This window comes from Ceratotherium simum, chromosome 3 (assembly GCF_057802395.1).
Source record: "Ceratotherium simum simum isolate JZ-2026a chromosome 3, ASM5780239v1, whole genome shotgun sequence".
Lineage (NCBI taxonomy): Eukaryota > Metazoa > Chordata > Mammalia > Perissodactyla > Rhinocerotidae > Ceratotherium > Ceratotherium simum.
The window spans coordinates 27,683,503-27,705,005 of NC_141902.1; the positions used below are offsets into that span (position 1 = coordinate 27,683,503).

Below are 21,503 nucleotides of genomic sequence, written 5' to 3' on the forward strand. Positions count from 1 at the left end.
CTCCTAGTCTGTAGCTTACCTTTTCTTTTTCTTAATGGTGTTCTTTGAAGAGGATACATTTTTATTTTGCTGAAGTCCAATTTATCAATTTTTTATTTTATGTATCATGCTTCTGGTGTCATACCTAAGAAATCTTTGTCTAATCTAAGGGACAACCAAATATTTTATCCTATGTTTTCTTTTATAAATGTTATAGTTTGGGTTGTAATATTTAGATTTATGACCTATTTCGGTTAATTTTTGTGTATGGCATGAGGTCAGGGTCTAAGTCCTTTTTTTTCTAGATATGTGGATATCTGATTGTTTCAGCACCATTTATTGGAAACATTAGATTTATTGGAAAGATTAGATTCCCCACTGAATTGCCTTGGAATCTTTGTGGAAAATCAATTGACCTTAAATATCAGGGTTTATTTCTGGATTCGCAATTCTGTCCCATTGATCTATGTCTATCTTTATGCTAATACCACACTGTCTGAATTAGTGTAGCTTTATAGTAAGTTTTGAAATTAGATAGTACAAACATTTCAGCTTTGTCTTCTTTTACACAATTATTTTGTCTATTCTAGGTTCTTTGTGTTTCTATATAAATTTGGGGGAGAACGGCTATCTTAACAATTATGAGTGGTCCAATCCATACACATGGTACATTTCTCCATTTATTTGAATCTTCCTTAATTTCCCTCAGGACTTTTTATAGTTTTCAGTATGCAGGTCTTGCATTTCTTTTCTTAAATTTATTCCCAAATATTTTATTCTTTTGGATAATATTGTGAATGAAATTGTTTTCTTGATTTCATTTTTAGATTGTTCATTGATAGTATATGGAAATACAATTGATTCTGGTATAGTGATTTATATCCTACAACCTTGTTCACTTGCTTTTAGTTCTAGGTCTTTTTTAATTTTTGTAGATTTCTTATGATTTTCTAAATACAGGATCATGTCAATTGCAAATAAAGACAGCACTACTTCTTCCTTTCCATTCTGTATGAATTTAATTTCTTTTTCTCGTTTTATTGCAATGATTAAAATCTCCACTACAATGTTCAAAAGAAGTAGCGAAAGCAGATATCCTTTCTTTTTCTCAGTCTTAAGGGAGAAACATTCAGTCTTTTACCACTAGGTAGGATGTTAGCTACAGGTATTATTGTCCTTCATTAGTCTGAAGCAATTTCCTTCTATTCCTAGTTTGCTGAGAGTTCTTATCAAGAATGGGAGTTGGATTTTGTGAAATGCTTTTCTCCATCTATTGAGATGATCATAAAACTTTTAGCTTTTATTTTATTAATACAGTATATTAAATCTATTTTCTGACATTAAACTAACCTTGCATTCCTAGAATAAATCCCACTTGATCATGATGTACAATCTTTTTAATATTTTTATTTTTTGCTGAATTTGCTAATATTTAATTTAGGATATTGCATCAGTGTTCATGATGGATATTGTTCTGTAGTTTTGTTTTGTTTTGTTTTTAATGTCTTTGGCTTGCTTTGGTATCAAGATAATACTAGCTTTATAACTGAATGAGTTAGGACGTTTCCCTTGCTCTACTGGTTTTTAAGAGACTGTGAAGGATCAGCATCATTTCTTCCTTAAATATTGATAGAATTCATCAATGAAGCCATCTGGGCCTGGACTTGTTGATGTGGGAAGATTTTAAATTACTAATTCATTGTCTTTACTTTTTATAGGTCAATACTGATCTTCTATTTCTTCTTGAGTCAGTTTTGGTAATTTGTATCTTTCTATGAATTTGTCTTTTCCATCTAAGTTGCATAAAGTTGTTCATAATATTCTTTTATAATCCTTTTAATTGTGGGGTCTGTAGTGACCCTACATTCATTCCTGACTTTGCTAACTTATGTCTTTGCTCTTTTTTCTTGATTAAGTGTGCCAGTTATCAACTTATTGCTTCTGAGCTCAAAATAAGAACTTCACTGCCTGCTCTGCAATAACGGAGCTGGACCCTGCAAATATTTCTTTCTTGCCAGCTAGCAACACATTAAGTTTTGTCAGTAGAGTGCTTTGGAGGATCACTGGAAGAGGAAAAGATTTCTCTCCCTGGTTCCAGTGTGTTCATTTAGGCAAGCTCCTGCAGCAGATGTGGACTCTGCAGACCAGGCTCCTGCAACATAGGGCCTGGCTCCAACAACATACATGGTTTCTTGCAGAACACAATGCTGGTAGCACACAGCTTCTGCAACATCCAATTCCAGCAGTTCTCAGTGGCCAGCAGCACATGGCATCTCCCCATGGTCAGTTTCCCTGGTACCTCCTAGAGTGAGTTTGCAGTGAAATGCCACTGGCTTGGCACCTCTCTGTGAATGGTTTACCCCTAACACTCCAGAGGACAATTTCACAGTTCCTCTGAGTTCTGATGTGCAGCCACAGCAAATTTCTGTGCCGCTCAGTAAAATATAACTTAACTCTCTCCAACAAGGTCTGGATTTCAGCCTTGAAGGGGATTGTCTACCAGATTTATTTCTTCTTTGGGGCCTCTATCTCAGCTCTAGGAATTAGTGGATGTTCTTTAGATCTGCTATTCTTGTATTCTTTAGAGTTCTCTTTATTACTTACTAGTCAATCCTCATCCCCCAAGTTCAATCCTCTGTTATAGTTCATAGTTCTTTATATTAAACTTTTCCTGTTCAAATTATTATGTAGTTTCTGTCTCGTGGTCGGATCTTAATTAGTATAGTCATTCAAGATAAAAGCTTACCAAGTTTAATGATCTTTTCAAACAAACAATTGTTGGATTCATTGATTTTATCTAATCTTTTTCTGTTTTCTATTTCACTGATTTCTGCTCTGATCTTTATTATTTCTTTCTTTGGGTTTGATTTTATTTTTTTTTCCTAGCTTCTCGAAGTAGAAGCTTACGTTATTGACTTTAGATCTTTATTCTTTTCTAATTATAAGCATTTAAAGCTATAAAAATTTCCTTACAAGCACTGCTTTAGCTGCATCCCATAAATTGTGATACGTTGTGTTTTCACTTTCATTCAGTTCAATATATTTTCTAATTTTCCCTAGGAGTTCTTCTTTGATGCAAGGGTTCTTTAGAAGTGTGTTGGTTGATCATCAAATATTTGTTATTGCCTGCATTGGTTTTCTATGGCTGCTGTCACAAAATACCACAAATTTAGTGGCTTAAAACAACAGAAATTTAAGAACAACTTTTGGCTCGGAGCCAGTGAAAGCATCCTTATTGTCACCCAGAAATACGAGGCACTGATCCCATTCAGTAATCCTAAAATGCTTACAGAGCCATTTCTACAGACAGTGGTGCTGCACAGTCCTGAGGGCAGTGGCAAGACCACACTGGCAGAGATGTTGATGCTGGACTGAACACAGGACAACCTCACAGAAACATGCGATTCTGCCTTCTGTCTCAGCCACAACGAACTCAACCACAGTGGGTTATGCACTTTTGCAGAGCTGGTCTCCAAGGACTGGCCTGAATTGCAGGAAGCCATTCCAGAGATCCTAGCCCAAACACAGAAAATCCCTTCTCATGACTTCATTTTCTGAATGTAGATATGAATTATACATATCACTTTAAATATTGCCTCTGTCCCCTTTCTTTCTCTCCTACATTTGATTAAATGTAGCTTAGACCTCCTCACCTTACCCTTTATGTCTTTTTTTTCTTTTCTGAAGAGTCACTCATTCTACAATAAAGTAATGGATCTTCAAGGTGTTAGTGAACTTCCTATGAGCTCCTCTAGTGGTGTCAGTTGCTGGGCCAGATGTTACTTTAGCCTTGGTTGTGCCTCTGGCTTACATAAAACATGTACAATTCACTTAAGCTTGTTAAAGATGAAACATCTATCTCAAGTATACTAAAATAAATAAAGGTAAAAACATTCATGAAAAAAGAAGAGAACAACAAGAAATTTATTCTCTCACAGGTCTGAAGGCCAGAAGTCCAAAATCAAGGTGTTGGGAAATCCACGCTCACTCCAAAGGCTCTTGGGGACAAACTGCCTCTTCCTTTTTTTCTTGCCTTTTTCAGCTTCTGGTGGCTCCAGGCATTCATTGGCTTGTGGCCACATGACTCCAATCTGACTCCACAGTCACACTGCCTGCTCCTCTTCTGCATGTGTCTCTCCTCTGTGTGTCTCTAATAAGAACACTTTCATTGGATTTAGAGTCCACTCAGATAATCCCGGATGATCTCCTCATCTCAAGATCTTTTTTTTTGGGGAGGAAGATCAGCCCTGAGCTAACATCCATGCCAATCCTCCTCTTTTTGCTGAGGAAGACTGGCCCTGGGCTAACATCTGTTCCCATCTTCCTCCACTTTATATGGGATGCCGCCACAGCATGGCCTGACAAGCGGTGCATCAGTGCACACCCGGCATCCAAACCCAGGCCACCAGCCACGGAGTGCACGCCCTTAACCACTACGCCACCAGGCTGGCCCCCATCTCAAGATCTTTAACTTAATAATATTTGCAAAGACTCTTTTTTCAAATAAGGTAACATTTACAGGTTCTGGGGTTTAGGACATGGATACATCTTTTGGGGGGCCACCAATGAACCCACTACATTATTTATTTAAAATGTGAATATATTTTAAATCCCACAAGCTGATATTTTTGCTTTACACAGCCATTTAAATTAACCCATATTCTTTGCTTTTCATTCCTTGTTACACTTTGTGTTTCCTTCTGGGATAATTTTCCTTCAGCCTAAAGAACAACTTTTAAGTTTTCTTTAAAATGTAGCTTGGAAGCAAACTCTCTATTTTGGTTTGTCTTTAAACGTCTATTCTGTGGAAGGACATTTTTGTTGTGCAGAGGTTTCTTGGCTGGCAGTTAGTTATTTTCTTTCAGCAGACGAAGGTATCTTGCCACTGCTTTCTGGCTTCAGTTGTAGCTCTTGACAAGTCAGTTGTCCATCTTACCATTGTACCCGTGTCCATCCTTTTCTTTTAAATGGATGCTTTTGATATATTCTTTTTGATTTTATTTTCTGTATTTTCACTCTGATGTGTCTAGATTTAGATTTACTTTTACTTTTTTGTTTGAGTTTCATTTCATTGCATCTTAATATCTTTTATTAGTTCTGGAAAATTCTAAGTGATTATTACTTCAAATATTGCCTCTTCCTCCTTCTTTCTCTTCTACATTTAATTAGGTGTAGCTTAGACCTCCTTATTTTATCCTTTATGGCTCTTTTTTCCTCTTTTGTATTTTCCATCTTGTTTTGTTGCTTTATTCTAGATATTTTCACCAATTCTCACTTCAGTTGTGTCAAATCTGCTTTTAACCCACCTATTTCTCTTACAAATTTCTGTATTTAGGAGTTCTGTTATTTCTATTGATTCATTTCCAGATTTGCAATGTATTTTGCAAACATTTTGTAACTGATCCAGGCAAAAAAAAAAAAACAACTCAAAAATGGATGCCAAATTTATGGGGCCGGCCCCGTGGCTTGGCGGTTAAGTGCATGCGCTCTGCTGCTGGCGGCCCGGGTTCGGATCCCGGGCGCGCACCGACACACCACTTCTCCGGCCATGCTGAGGCCACGTCCCACATACAGCAACTAGAAGGCTGCGCAGCTATGACATACAACTATCTACTGGGGCTTTGGGGGGAAAAAATAAATAAATAAAATCTTAAAAAAAAAAAAATGGATGCCAAATTTATTAGCTGAAATTTGATGAGGAAGAAGAGATTTATATAGACTCAAAATATCTTCTCATAGATTACTTAAGAATTACAAAGGGAAAAATGATAACTTTATGATGGAAAGATGTGGCAGATGCTTTCTTAAGCAAAGCATGATCAAAGTGATCAAAGTTATCCTCACCAATAATGGGACAAACTGATATCATGAACCTCCTAATGTGATGCAGTGAGAAGGACACAACATCACTTCTGTGGTATTCCTCTAAAATATTCACAACCTGAATCTAATTACGCAGAAACATCAGACAAATCGAAAATGAGGGACACTCTACAGAACAGCTCACCTACACTCTTCAAAAATGTCAACATCATCAAAGACAGCGAAAAGATGAGGAACTGTTCCAGATTTTAAAAAACTAAAGAGACACGACTAAATGCAATGTATGATCCTGGATTAGATAAGGGGGAAAAAACTCTGCTATAATGGACATTATTGGGACAATCAGCAAATTCTGAAAATGGACCGAACATTAGGCAATAATGTATCCACATTTAGTTTGCAAACTGGATAATTGTACTGTGGTTATATAATTTCCTTTTTCTTACTGAAATATACAGCAGTAAGGGGGCATGATATATGCAACATATTCTCAAATGCTTCAGAAAAAAGTGATACAGTGAAAAGTAGAAAAATGTTAAAAGTTGATGAGTTTGCATGAAGGGTTTACGTGCATTTTTTTTGTCCTATTCATATAGCTCTTATAGAAGTTTGAAATTATTTTAAAACAAAATGTTTTTTAAAACTTACAACATCGATTTTCGTAGCTCCAGTTCCCTGCTGAAATGTTAAAGTTCAACTTTTATCTCCACGAACCTAGTAAACACAATTGTTATGCAGGTTGGGTCTGTTGTCTCCAATATCTGGAGTCCTGGTGGGCATCTGGTCAGCCCTCGTCCCTCTAGCCCTGTTAAGTGCCCAAAGCACAGTTCTGCCTCTCGGAGCACAAGAAGCTCAGAATGGTGCTGTCTTCAGGGTCCCAGACCAGAGTGGGAAATTCTGCTCCAGGCAGACACCTACCTATGCTGGGCAGACTGCAGATTCAGATTCAGATTCAGACTGCATCCCATATCCCCACCCCAAAAATCCACCAAAAGCATGGTTTATCTCTCCACTGCTTCCTCCAGACCAGCAATGTCCCAGAGCTGAGGCAGTTCTAGCTCTAGGCTAGGTAATTCCTCTTGCTCTTATTGGCTCTTTATTGCTTTTAAGAAACATTAAGATTTTTTTCTTTTTTTTTTGCTTGAGGAAGATTCACCCTGAGCTAACATCTGTGCCAATCTTCCTCTATTTTGTATGTGGGTCACTGCCACAGCATGGCTGCCGATGAGTGGTGTAGGTCTGCACTCGGAACTGAACCGGGTGCCGAAGCAGAGCATGCCAAACTTAACCACTAGGCCACAGGGCTAGCCCCAAGATTTTAAAAAAGTTATTAACTTTAACTTTTTTTTTTTTTTTTTTTTTTTTTTTTTTAAAGATTTTATTTATTCAGTTTTTTCCCCCCAAAGCCCCAGTAGATAGTTGTACGTCATAGGTTCACATCCTTCTAGTTGCTGTACGTGGGACTCGGCCTCGCGTTGGACGGAGAAGTGGTGCCTCGGGGCGCTCCCGGGATCCGAACCCGGGTCGCCAGCATCAGAGCGCGCGCACTTAACCGCTAAGCCACGGGGCCGGCCCAACTTTAACTTTTTGATTGTCATTAACAGGAGAGTTGGTCTGAATTAACTAGTTTGCCATTACTGTAACCTGAAATTATGTCTTCTTTTCCTTGTAACACAAAAGCCTTGCCTTAATTTAAAAGAAATTTGGATTAACATCCCATATGAGCGAATCATACTCCTCCTCCTATTTCTTTGTAACCGTAATTCACAAGACCCTGGAATTTATGCTTGCTAGGTAACTAAACTGGCCAGCGAGCTAGCTAGCTTCAAATACACAGAAAGGTACTCTCTTTGAGGAGTCCAGCCTTGGTTGGCCTAACCAGAACACTTGCAGCATAAAACTGAGCCTAGGGTCTTCAGGACTAATTTTCCATGAAAAGTTAAGCAATGCAAGATGAAGGAAGAAAGTCAATAACTGGTTTGATAAAATAATCCAATGATTAAATAGGAAAATTCGATTTTAAAAAGACAATACCATTTACAGGATGTAGGGCTTCCTTCTGCATCAGTGCTGAATGGGATGAGGTCATTTCCTCTTTCTTTTTCTGATTTTTCAGACCGTCATCTATGGAGATCTTAAGCCCTGAGAACTTCCATTCAGCGTAGTTTACCTGCTTCAGAATAAGGATAACAAATATAAGTATATTGTATAATTATAATAATTTTATAAGATTAATAATTATATATTATTAATTATACAATACAATATAAATTATAATGACGTAATATGTAATATATTTATAATCTTATATGTATTTTTTTTTATTTTAGGTGCTACATAGTAACTTTAATCCAGTTTCCTATGAAGAAAAGGCAGTATCAAGCACATAGCAGGTGTCCAATAAATACTTGTTGTTTAATTTACTTTGATTACAGTTGAAGTGGACTGATTAGGGGTGTGGTACTAAAGTTCGAAGCGTAAATTGCAGTGTCCATAATCTGTTGAATTAAATTACATTGAAATGAAGTGAACAGTCCAGAGGTTTATTAAACCACTTGTGGTGGTGGAAACATGGGCTAACCACAAAAAACCATGATTATTGCTTATCTTGTGAGTCTGCTTCTGCTTCTACCTCTGAGAATAAAATATTTGGGGACACTACAACCCATACTTCAGTCCTTCAGGGTCTCTAAGGCCTTACCTGCAGTGTATTTCCATTTAAGATGTTACGACTAAGATATTCCATTCTGTTCTTCCCTTGAATGCCTGTTCTTCTGCCGTGTTTTCTTCTTGAGTAGTTTGCAACCTGATGTTCCCTTTCCTTCCTTTCTCCCACCTGAGGAGGTTTGCTCTTAGCTTGATACCGGCCAGCTTCAATAGGAATCTCAGCGGATGCCCCCTGGTCCTAAATAGAAGGGTCAGAGACAGCCTTACAAGATGATAGCCTAACAGCCTTGATAGTCAATAAAGGGATTTGTGAGCTAGCATTAGACTTCATTTCTCTCCTGCCAGAGAGCTGAGATACCATCTCTCTCTCCGCCCCACAATAAAACCCTGTTTTGCTCCATCAATAGCCTTACGGCATTATGAGGGATGCAGATTAAGTTTGCAGGACACATGACAGTCACAGAAGGAATTTCTTTTACTCCAGTTTTAATACTGTCTTCCTCAAATCTGCCCCACAGGGTTGGTGGAGATCTGCTACCTGGAGAGGAAAGGAAGCCTCTTCCTTTTCAGGTGAGATCTCTACACCGTCCTTGGTATGGTTCTCCGCAATCTGAGCTTCTGGTTTCAGGAAGCTCTCTGGGGGTAAGTAGTGAGACTTCCAATCCAGCTGCACCTGAACAGATCCATTGGGTTTCCCCGCAGGGTCAGTGAGGTTAAAATCACCTGAGAGACACACAGACATTAACAAGATCTGGTCATGTGAAATAGGCAAGTGAGCATTCATCAGCACCTTATCTATTCCCCTCCCCCATTTTGAATTTCACCATATTTTGTTTGTAATTAATTAACATCTATCAAATAATCATGATGAAATATACTCAGAACTAATGTAAAATAGCAATGAATACTTCTATTCATTTAGAATATTACTTCTAATATTCACTTAGAACATTTACAGGGGGGCCGGCCCCGTGGCTTAGCGGTTAAGTGCTCGCGCTCCGCTGCTGGCGGCCCGGGTTCGGATCCCGGGCGAGCACCGACGCACCGCTTCTCCGGCCATGCTGAGGCCGCGTCCCACATACAGCAACTAGAATGGATGTGCAACTACGACATACAACTATCTACTGGGGCTTTGGGGGAAAAATAAATAAATAAAATCTTTAAAAAAAAAAAAAGAATATTTACAGGGGAAGATGGGTATCTCCAGGTTTCAGGAAAGGACAGTCAAAAGATGTATGGAGAGGTATAGCTTGCTTGTCATCAGTCACCCAGCCAATAAACAAGATCACATTATTATTACTACTACCAAATGCTTTCTGTGCCATGGGCATGCCAAGAAAACCATTACCTACACTCAAGTGGCCCCTAATTCTAAAATTACAAAAGCCAAGAAAACTTAAGCAAAATGGCTTTTCCCAAACGCCAGACTTCTGATTTGTAACACTGATTAATTTAACAGATGACTCACATTGCCTCTTCTCTTGGGCAAAAGATGAGTTGTGTTCAGAAAAGTCAGCTTTTTTTTTTTTTTTTTTTAGCACTTGTGGTATGGGGAGCAGGGAGGCCTCACACACTTTCTGGAACATCCAGAAGCTTGTCAAACATGGTTGGTACTGGCTGTACCCATCCACAGCTCCTAATGAGAGCACAGATATCCGACTCACCCTCCCAGGACTGCAACCAGAGAGTTGATCCTTCCTAGGTGCACCTCACAACCCTGGGTATGAAAGTAAGGTGAGGGAGTAGGGAGTTCAGCTCCATATTGGGAAAAAAAAAAATCCAAGAAATTTGCCTTTGCCCTGGTGTAGCATGGAAGTCTCTCTAACTTGTGTCCAATGTCTAAAAGAAGCAAGAGAACTATGGGAGAGTGTTAGGAACACAGCTTATACTCTGATATCTAGTCATGTGCCAAGAAACAGCAGGCCTTAAGTAAAGACAAATACGGGGAAGCACTACCAAATCGGAAAATGTTTGTTCAGAGATCGAGGTATGAACTTCAGGTTGGTGGGTCTATCCACTTGGGAATCTTGCTTTTGTTGCTGAAAAGAAGTAGAAGAAGCCAATGTTTCCACATGATTAGTGAGGCTCTAAGTCTTCTGCTCTGTCGCTCCTGACAATATTCTAAAATTCTTTCAGCAGGCTTTAAGAGAGACTGTTCCAAGCAAGTAGTCAAAGAAAAGCAGAATTAGGACAGGGAGACAACACTGGGAAGAGAGCATAAAGATGTAATAACCTTGAACTCCCACCTTTAATGGATTTGTTTTGTGCAAGAGGAAGCAAGGGCACTTGGACTCGGCCAAGGTAAGAGCCAGGCTCCGGGTCTTCATCATCAAAAACATACACAGACAGGGCCTCCCACTTCAGATATTGATCCAGGTCAGAGGTCATAAGAACTGGGAATTGAGCCTTGTCTCTAAAGTAGGGATCATTACTGGATGGAATGATGGCAGTGTCATGGTCAGAAAAGGTGAAGAAGCGGTACATGGCGTATGGACTGGGTTGGGTTCCCAGCCATCGACTCCGGAGGCCACAGCACCTGATGATTTCCACTTGCAGCTCATTCTGATGCTTCCAAGTCTTTGATCTAAACTGGAAAGATGTTGGTCTTGGACTGAGGAAAAGGGCAGCCTGAGAGAATTATTGTAGGTGAGGCCCAGTACCCTTGATAAAGAAGAGCTATGACCTAGAGAATTGTTGAATCCTGACTGGGTCATAGAGAAACCTAATGACTTTCACCGGCCTGCAAATTGGCTCTAGCAGATAGTTATCAGAGGGAGATGTTGGCACTCAGGCCTTGTCTTAGAGAATGGAACAGAGCAGCTGTTTTCTGTTAGGGAGAGGTAGCTAGCTCCAAGGGCGTATTTCATTTCAAACTCAAGCTTGACCAAGGAAAGAATCTGGTCTAGTTGTGGTGTGACAGTTTTTCTCTTGCATTCATATTCAACAAATACTTATTGAGAGTGGAAGACTGAGCTGTTCTCATGAGCTGCTTGGCTGAGGCCCCTCTGAGATGCATGGGCACATCCTTTTTCTCACCTCATCCTCCTGGGCCTCCCAGGCTCCAAGCACATTGGCTGACAAGTAGGCCTGGGCTTTCCTTTGCTTATTACATGCCTGTAGGGTGGATCTTATGGGGAAGCGCAGCTTCATCCAGTACTCTAGCACCCCGAAGTCTTCTCCACCAGCTCCTGGGTAGCAGAAAGTATGAAAGGCATGGAGGATACAAATAGTGTGGTGAAGATCAAGACTAAAGGCAGAGGAAAAAAATGGGAAACCACCAGAAGAGCAACTATGACTGTGGGAAATTCCACATTAGTCCTGGGAGCTATGGGGAGCCGACAGCACTTACCAGTCAGTGTGGCAGAGCCATGGACTTTCTCCACAGTCTCCAGCACCCTGTCAAAGCAAATCCATCCGGCTGCAAGGGTGTAGTGCTCACTGGCAATAGCCTGGTATAGATCAAGCCGGACTGAAGCCCCTTGAAGATAGTGCACGAAAAGGGAATCTGTCTCCACCACATACTGGGAGGTGAAGTCATAGAGGGGCTGTGGCCCCACAGCTAGTGGGGTACAGTGGGTTTCAAAATCATAGAAGGAATAGGTGCAGAAAGTGGTAGGTTGAGTGTCTCCAGCCTGAGCCAGGGCAGCAGATGTCAGGAAGGCCTGGTGGATGTGCAGTTCAAAAAGATTCTCACTCTGATGCAGTGGAGAAATGTTCACTTTATCCTTATCTCCACGGGCTGGCAGTGTTTCCAGACATAATGACAACTCTCGGGTGCCGTAAGCCACATCTTTGAGCTGTTCTAGAGGGGAAAGAAAACTGCCTATCCATTAAAGAGTAGGGAGCTCTTCCTTAGAGTAAAGGAAGGTGGATAGAAGGAGAATAAAAACCGTGGTGGAAGTCCAAGTTGTGATTATCTCAAGAAACCATGAGATTCAAAAGGAAAAGCAGTAGAATGACAACCAAGAGCTGTGAATTCTGATGGGCATATAATCCAATGCCTGCTTTAGAAATGGTACAAAATGATCTGTTGAAAAGGAAACACTGAGCTCAGAAAAACACTGGAGGCACAATTTCATCAACAGATGACATTGTTTTGGCTTATAGCAGGGTCCTATGAATTAATTGGTAATTCCATTAGAGAAGCACTAGAAACATAAAATGTGAGTATTTCCAGTAGTGTGAGATATTGGCCATGGAGAAAATAGCAAGTTATAGTCATGGTGTCTATTACGCTACATTGGGCTCCACCAAGAAATAATTTCCCTTCTCTAGCCAGATCAATTACAAGAATCTTCATTCTGTTAAGAATTTGATTTCATCATAAGAAGGCAAAAAATCTTCCTTAAGTAAAAGAGTAATGAGTAGAAAGTGGAGGAGGACACTTACTGGAAAAAGGTTGAAAATATTGGCAATGAGATGCAAAGATATGTGAGACAGTCTACCAAATCTGTACATTACCTCCCATGTCCAACCAATCAGAAACTTGGATATTTGGTCTGCTTCAAATGGGGGAGTATTTGAGTTGTCACAGTATGTTGATGGTGAAGGTCCTATTTTAAGAGTTAAAATAGTAGAATAAAAATATTTTGGATACATCAGAATGTCTTCCTGTCCAAAATCTGTCCAGAGATTGACTAATGGTTTCTTAATTGATAAGATTAACATAACTAAATAAAATATATTTAAAATTTTGCATTACATAACACAGGATTAATAATCTTAGCATGTAAAGTACTTCTATGAATCAATAAAATACAATTAAGGAAAGAGTAAAGGACAGAAATAGGCAATTCTCAAAAGAAATAATACAAATAACTGGTAAACATATGAAAAACTCTTTAGCCTTACCAGTAATGAAAGAACTATAAGTTAAAGCAAATGAATCTTCAGAAGTAGGTAAGAGTATTTATCCTGCACTGCCCAGGGAGAAAGACCCTGAATCTGAAGGACATGAGAATTTCAATCCAAGGAGGGATTTCCTCTGTTATATGGCAGTAAACTTTTAACAGACTCACCCTGGCATGGATAAATCCTGCCCCGGAATGACCCATCTCCCTTCATTCTAGCTCCATCCTCACTAAGAAACTGCTTACTGATTCTGTTTTCCAGAGAGAGGCCTGCCATGAACAGTGGTTCCAAATATTTTCATGGCAGCAATGGAACAGCCGCTATCATAAAACAACAAATGAACGTTCTGGTTTAAACATCAGTCTTTGATGAATTTTGTTAGTGTGAGTCAGGTCTCTCACCACCGAGTATAATAACAAAGCCAATTTTCTTGATATGCAAGGCTGAGACCAGAGCCTGGTCAGCAGTGGCTGTACTAAATACGGGAAGTACCACATTATGAAATTTGCGTAAGTGTCCAGCCAGCTGCCCCATTATGTCGACATCCTCAAACTGCAACAAAGCATTTAGAGACTTTTAGAGAGAAATCACAGAAAAGCATGATGAGAGATGAGTGATGAAGCTCTATTACCTCACTAACACTGCTATGTAGGCCCGGGTTGAGGAAACAATCTTGATAGAGGGAGAGTGTTATGCCACCCTGAGAGCCAACAGTCATATGCTGTCATTCTCAAAACAGATTCAGCAATTGCTGGGCCCTGGCGAAACTCTCCAGAGAAATCAGAGAAAGATACTGACATGATGGAGCAAAAGAAGCTGCTAACCACATATAAAAACAACAAAGACGACAGGATAAAGAATAAGAAGGATAAGTCATACGTCATACGCTGAGGACATAGGAGGCGCCTTCCAGACAGGTACACGGAGGGGAGCATAGCCATTGGCCGTGCGGCGGGTCCCAGAATGAGGAGAACAAAGCACTAAGACTTGCCGGATATTGGAAGGCCATGGCTTCTTAAAATACCTTCCAGCTGATTGATACGATTGTTCTTGAGGTCTAGGAGTTGATTCAACCTCTCCAGTTTTTCTTTGTGATCTCTATTTTCATTATGGGCTTTTGTCATCATTGCCTCCAGTTCCTCCTGAAACAAAATAATGTCTGAACTTTTCTATCTCAGTGGCCCAGAACCAAAGAGCCCAGATTAAAAAGTGGCACGTGCCAGGTGAGGGAGAATCGACTATCTCCTTAGCAGGGCAGATTCATCCACTAGAAAAAGATTTGGGTTCCTCACAGACCCCACCAGGACCAGTTATGCTACGAGTGCCACAGACTAGTATTTTCCCGGGACTGGCAGAATTGGAACCCAGAAGCTTCACACCTGCTGTTTTCATTAGCTGGCCCCTTCACTGGCTTCTAATGCCAAGGTGCCATGGGCATGTGCAAGTCCTCAAGTTATTCAAAGGACAGCACATTCTGTGTTTGCACAGGACGGCATATCACCTCACATCAGTCCTGGAAACTCAGGTCTTGCTTCATTCTCAGTTTTGTAAGTGGTTCCCGTGAGCCCATGTATCTAACCTCCCCCTTTACCATCTTTTCTTGCACCTGATAACACATGTTGATTTTGCGCTGTAGAATAAGCATGTCTCTGGTCTTTTCCAGTTCCAGTGTGGTCTCTGCATGCGATACTTGCAACTCACTTAACATCTGGGACAGTTTATTTTCTTCTTGGTTTTTTGGTTCACAGGGCTATAGAGGGAAAAGCAGTGGTAAAAAGGAGGACAAATATGATAGGTACAGTAATAACTATTCTCCATACAGCGGTTGTTGGTAATAGTAAAATACCAGCAGCAGAATCTACTCCAAAATGTCAAAGAGGACTTGTGTGACTTCACGAGTGCTCTCTCCTCTAGTTCCTCATGTTCAGTACTAGCAGTGAGGAAGTTATTCAGCTTTTAATGGCTGTTTGCTCTTCAGCAGATCATGTCAAGTCCTCATCTGAAAAAGATTCTAAATTTTACAAGCTGTAAAGGGTGGAAAAAATGTATGGAGCTCATGAAGCTATCTCTACTCTCAGCCTTCTCATATCCTTCCAAATATTGTCCTCCATCAGGACAAAATATTATTCAGTTAGTTTTCTAATCCTTTCATCTTTTCTAGAGATATCTGCCAGAGATCCCTCTGCAGAGGGGACTTGCTTGATTACAGATGCTCTTACCTCTATCTGAGTGGTCTCTCGGAATAGAGGCGGGTGAGTAGCTGGTTCTGATTGCCTGTCAGGAGATTGGGATATTGTGTCTTTGTTTTGGAGGATCTCTACTTCCTGTTTATGCCTCTGAAGGAGGTTAGCAACTTCAAGCTTCAGATCCTCGTTCTGAGCTGGGGAAAAAACAATCCAGAAAGTTAAAACTCTGTAGTTATCAGTAACCATAGTTAAAGTTGAACCAAGTGTGAATTAAAATTTCCCACTAATGTTAAATTCATTTTATAAATTTGCCCTTAGAGAAGCAATTCTCTCTTATTTCTACAAAGGAGTTATAGCTTATTGACCCAGTAAAATGAGTTGACACATGGACTCCAAAAGCAAAACAAAAAACACCTGCACAATTTGTAGAGAGGAAGAGAGAACAATGATAACAACAAAGCCAGTTGACTAACTGGGACAGTCTAAACTTTTTGACAGCACCATCCAAACCAGTATCTCCCCAACTCCATTCTCACTTCTATACTATTGGCTCTCTGGCGCACCTACCTCCACACCAACCCTGACCTTGAGGGAGGGAAGATGGACATTTGGGCATTTCCGTGTATGTGTGTATGTATGTGTGCATGTGTATGTGTGTTTCAGGGAAGAAAGGTGATCAGTGTTTAGTGTGATCATTTCATTACCATGCATTCAAGAGGAGGTTAGATTAGATTACCTTAAAGTCTTTACCAGACTTCACTTGTACTCCATACATACTACAAGGTCCTTAGCATGTGCTCCTAAGCTTTATCCTTTTATGGTTCTTGCCTCTATTTTTCTTGATGTCATATTTCTTTTTCTTTACTCTCCTACGTGAATATACTAGAATTTGATGAAATATAAGTTTGATAAGACTAAATATCAAGGTCCAGGCTAGCAAGAAGAAGTGAGAAAAAGGTCTTTTTGACAGTATTTAAAAATCTTCAGAATAACTATCTACTGACAGTAGATATAGTGATCTAAGAGTGAAGACAGGGGAAAATGGTAGTGGTAACCAAGAGCAGCAATTTGCTTCTCAATTTCACTGGCTTCTCAATTTCACTTGCTTCTCAATTTCAGGTATCAGGTGCTAAAAAAAAAAGCTCCCAATCACCTCTAAAATGATTGATAACAATAAAAGGCAGAGAAATTCATTTTCAATACTTTCAATAAACAAAGTGAATGTTTAAAAACGTAATAAATTAAGAATTGGCATCCTCTCAAATGGAAAGTCATTACATGGGAAAAAGTATATGTGTGAGGTAGGCGTCATCCTTTCTTGATTGTAAATCTGATCTGATTGCCATTGTTCTTATTCTAGTTATCCATGACCCCCATAAACATAGGATCAAGTGAGGGGATTGGAGAAATTCCGGCCCAGTTCCCTTCTCCCAAACCAGACGTAGAGGATGCCTTATTTGAGAGAGCTCTTCCAGGCCCGACCTACCTCTCTCTCTGGACAGCTGAAGTAAGACTTCTCTCTTCTCCTCCAGCTCAGCATCCAGCTGATCCTGCAACTGAGAGACTTTCTGCTGTAGCTGTTCTTCTAAGAGCCCATTGCTCCAGGGAGGCTGGTTACTGCTGTCCAGCATGCTGAAAATGGGAAGCAAGTGAGGAGGGAGGGAGGGGTTGTGAGATGGATACTCAAAGGTGTGTGATATGACCTCGTCATTACACATTTCAGCATCTTCTGGGCCTAGTTCATCATTCATTCCCCTACATGTTTTTTCTGCCCTGCTTTATCTATAACTGTCATTTACCAACTGCCTTGGAACTTTTGGGTCCTATCAAGGAGTTCATTAGTATCACTTCTGTTTAAGTCTCAAATATCCCACTGAGCAAACAACCCAAGTCATATCTACTTCCCAAAGAACTTCTCCAGGTAATGGCTTTCTTTAGGCAAGGAACTAGGTACCAAGACATTTTGAGGTCTGCTGGATTAGAAATAAGGGACAAAATATTCTTCTTTTCCTTACTCCATTCCTCTATCTACCTTCACCAATGAGTAGTTTAGAGAATACTTGCCTTTGAACTAGATTATAACTTACTACAATGAAGGGCAGGAACTAAACTTTTCAATGACTGTATCCTGCACACCATTGTATCTAGGTGTGAGGGCAGACCGATTTTGAGTGAAAAACACACATGGCCAGTTCTTGATTATTTACACAAGTGAAGTGACATCGATAAATAATTATTTCTTCTTATGGCTTTTTGCTATTTATAATTTTAATAAATGTGGTCTAAAAACAACTTGCTTAAACTCGTGATAAGATTTCTTGGCATTTCCTGGCCATACATGACAATCCAAGAAGATAATGCTCTGAGTGATGAAGGGAAGAGGCCAATAGTAATATTTGTCACAGGGGGTCTTCAAAGCGGATAATTCTCACACTACTTCATTTCACTGGGCTGAAGAGCATCAGTTATTCCCAGGATGCTCCCATACAACCTCCCCAATCTACCTCCTGCTGCCTTTAACTGAGTCAGAAGGCACGTTTAATATTTTTAAACTTCCAGGTATTTTTAATTTTAAAATTAATACATGAATATACGCTTGTCATAAAAAATTAAAATGATGTCAAAGTATATAGAATAAAAGTGAAGGTGTCTCTTTGCCCTACTCCAATCCTTTCATCTCATTAATGGTTTGCAGATCCACACACTCATGACATTTAGGTCAGAGTTAACATATCCTTTTGTAAGTTGATTTTTCTTTTAACAATATATCTTAGGCATGTAGGTCTACCTTATTGTTAACAGCTTCATAGTGGGGATTAAACATGATTTATTTAGTCAATCCCTTATCAAAGGAAATTTGGATGGTTTCCAATTTCTTTTACTATTACTAACAAGGTGGTAATTAACATTCATATTATACAGATATCTTTGCACATACATAAGAGGATTTCTTTAGTTTTGATTCCAAAGAACGGAATTGCTGGCACAAAAGATATCCATGTTTAACATTTTGATAGTGTCAAATTCTCTTCCAAAAAGACTGGGCCGATTTATATTCTCACTAGTGTTGAGTACAGTTTCCCCACATCCTTATTAACCCTAGGTATGATTTTTAAAATTTGCAAGGCACTTTTCTATAATTGTCTTTTATAACAAACAATGCTCTGGGACCCAAACTTGATACTCACTTTTCTAAGAGTTTGTCATAATTGTCATTCAGCAATTGTCGTTCTTTTTCCAAATCTTCAATTCTCTCCTGAAACTAAGAATGACAGTAGAGTACCTGAGATAAAACTTTAAAATCTATTGCCTTGCACAAGTCTCCCCTTTTCCGTCACAGGGTGGGTCCTGGGTGGGAGGTTTTCTATGCTCCTCTCCCATGTCTATGAGGAGCTATTCAACTAGAAAGATTCGAACCAATTGAAGGAGTGATGGAATGAAGATTTTCATTGGAATTAATGAGGATTCTCTGAAGTAAATTTTCACGATGTCTGGGTTTCTACTGTTAGGGAAGTAGTAGAACATTATAACAGAGCAAAGACTTTGGAGAACAGACATAAATATAAATCCCAGTTTTTCCCCTAATGGTGTAATCTTGAGCAAGTTATTTAAACACCTGAAGCCTCACTTTTCTCATTTGAAAAAATGAAATACCATATTGTTACTAAGATACACTTTTTAACATCTCTGAATTGGAATATAACTTACAATTGATGGTATCTTTCAATTATTGTTGTTATTTACCTCCTTCAGTGTTATCTGCAGGATGGACACATCTTCCAGTTGGCTCTTCAAGCTCACAGCCTTCTTGCTCTCCTCCTTCAGCTCTGCCCTGAGCTCGTCCACTTGGCTGAGGAGGGCATCATGGGCTGTACTTAGGACTCCCTGATTCTGGGGCAAAAGAAAAGTTGCTCTGGGGATGGTCATATCACTCAGCAGGAGTGGTCTCAAGATACCAGCAACTCCATCCTTCTCTAGTGGATATCAAAAACCATGGCTTTGATTAACAGCATGTTGCCTTTGCACTGTAAATTGACCTTGTTTTTCACCCTAGCATTTCTTGGGAAGTGTTGTTTCCCTGTTAGTGAGGACTTTTCACTCTGGGAAACTGTAATTCATAATTGGAGACTTAATTTTCCCAAGGTTCAAATTAAACCCTGGCTCTAAACAAAGTGCCACCTTTCACAGCTGCCTTTATTTTCCTAAGCTATTTGAATGTTTTTTATGTTGATATACTTCTCCCTCTGCACCTAGCAAAGTGACATATTAACTCTAGAAGATAAGTGTGCATTCTTCTGGTGGACGTGTCTGGTGAGGAACAGCTGTGGCTGGCCATGCTGGGAACTCTGCCCCAATGACTCTTAATCAAGGACATTCTCTCAGCTTCACCTGCACCCCACTCACAGAGATGAATAGGGCCAAATATTTAACAATACCAGAGAAGATTTGCAACAACTTTGCTATATCTCACCACTTCACACATGCTAGAGGAATAGTCTTAGGCATTTTTGAGCAAATGCTATAATTCTCTCTGGCAATAGGCTGAAAAATATTGTTCCAGGTATTTCTCAACTCAGATCTCATAGTGCAATCTTTATGAAACCAGTGCAATAAGCATCTTCTGATAACATTAACAGTATCATTTGTCTTAATAGAAATTATGTGACATAATAACTTCGATTTAGTTGGCTAAATTCTGGTGTTATGTTACTGGAAAATTAACGCAGATTTCTTGGGTTTGATTACTAAGAAACAGAGATTCAAGGAATCATTTTTAAGTACCTTCTGGAGCAGAGTTTCATAGGCCTGAAAGAAAGAAATAAGTATTATTCTATTGATATATCAGCTTGATGTTTACTTTGATGCTTATCTCTGTAATACAAATGTTTAAAGATTTATTTTAAAAGACGTTATAAAAAATTCCCATGAATCAAGTCAATTTGTGTACCTATTTACTAAAAAAATGCTGCTACTTTTCTCCTGCCCTAGCTTGCCAGGTAGTCTGTGAACATAATAGATGACACATTTCTTTAAAAAGGATGAAGAGTCATTTATTCACTTTTGCATTGCAGTCGGTGGATTATCCAAAAAATATATTTATTTTCAGATTAGGCACCATCTCTTACTCAGCATGCTTCAGAAAGGTCTCTTTCCAGTTTTAGAAATAGAAAAAACAATAACAAAACTAACAATGACAGCTACTATTGGCTGAGCAGCTACTATGCATTATATGTTACCATGTGATTCATTACCTGTTACATTGTGATCATTATATTTACTTCGCATATATTATTTCACTTAATCCACAGCAAATCTGAGAGGTAGGTATTATCACCTAAACTTTAAAATGAGAGACCCAAAGCTCAGAGAGCTAAGTCACTTGCTCAGAATCACATAGCTGTCAAGAGGCAGAGACAGAATTTTACCTCAGCCTGTCTGACTCTAGAGTCTGTGCTGTTGACCATCATATTGTACTGCTAAGGGATTAAGAGAATGCAAATTTATTTTAGTATATGTGAAGAAAGCATGATTAGAAAGGTAAATTGCTAAAGAAAAATAAATTGTAAAAAAATTGTGGGCAACTATTCACCATTTTAGGTCATCTCTACCACTACCACTAACATGGTTAAGAACATTTAATTTAGAGTGGCTTTCTTCGTATTTTCCTTTAATGTAATGGAGGAGTAGATGGATTAAAAAAAATCTAATCCCACAAATATAGCAATGTACCCATACAACTTAAAATTATCTTCCTTCCCATATTTCCACATCTTTTAAATGCTACCAAAATTAACCAAATCAAAAGAATACAAGCATATGCATAGTTCTCTACAAAACAGAGGTTTGGAGGTTGGCCTTGTAAAGATGCCTTTAGTCCCTATTAGAACAGATGTACCAACGGCAGCGCTAACTGTAGCCAATCTCAGTGAATGGCACCACCATCATCTAATCATCCAAGCTAGAGACTCAGGAGTCATCTTTCATTTTTCCTTTTCC

At 39.3% G+C, this 21,503-nt stretch overlaps 1 protein-coding gene across 1 annotated transcript in view; it reads right to left on the minus strand.

Annotated features, from left to right (window-relative positions):
* RPGRIP1 (RPGR interacting protein 1) overlaps positions 1-21,503 on the minus strand; it is a 59,198-nt gene that overhangs the window by 19,768 nt on the left and 17,927 nt on the right. Inside the window, exons 7-19 of the mRNA XM_087424124.1 lie at positions 20,289-20,312; positions 19,251-19,397; positions 18,695-18,768; positions 16,993-17,138; positions 15,540-15,700; positions 14,927-15,070; positions 14,312-14,462; positions 11,819-12,271; positions 11,506-11,657; positions 10,716-11,058; positions 9,008-9,192; positions 8,504-8,707; positions 7,837-7,975 (exon numbers count right to left, since the gene is read on the minus strand). Of these exons, the coding sequence (XP_087280250.1) occupies positions 7,837-7,975; positions 8,504-8,707; positions 9,008-9,192; positions 10,716-11,058; positions 11,506-11,657; positions 11,819-12,271; positions 14,312-14,462; positions 14,927-15,070; positions 15,540-15,700; positions 16,993-17,138; positions 18,695-18,768; positions 19,251-19,397; positions 20,289-20,312 (2,323 nt within the window). The remainder of the gene's footprint in view (positions 1-7,836; positions 7,976-8,503; positions 8,708-9,007; positions 9,193-10,715; positions 11,059-11,505; positions 11,658-11,818; positions 12,272-14,311; positions 14,463-14,926; positions 15,071-15,539; positions 15,701-16,992; positions 17,139-18,694; positions 18,769-19,250; positions 19,398-20,288; positions 20,313-21,503) is intronic.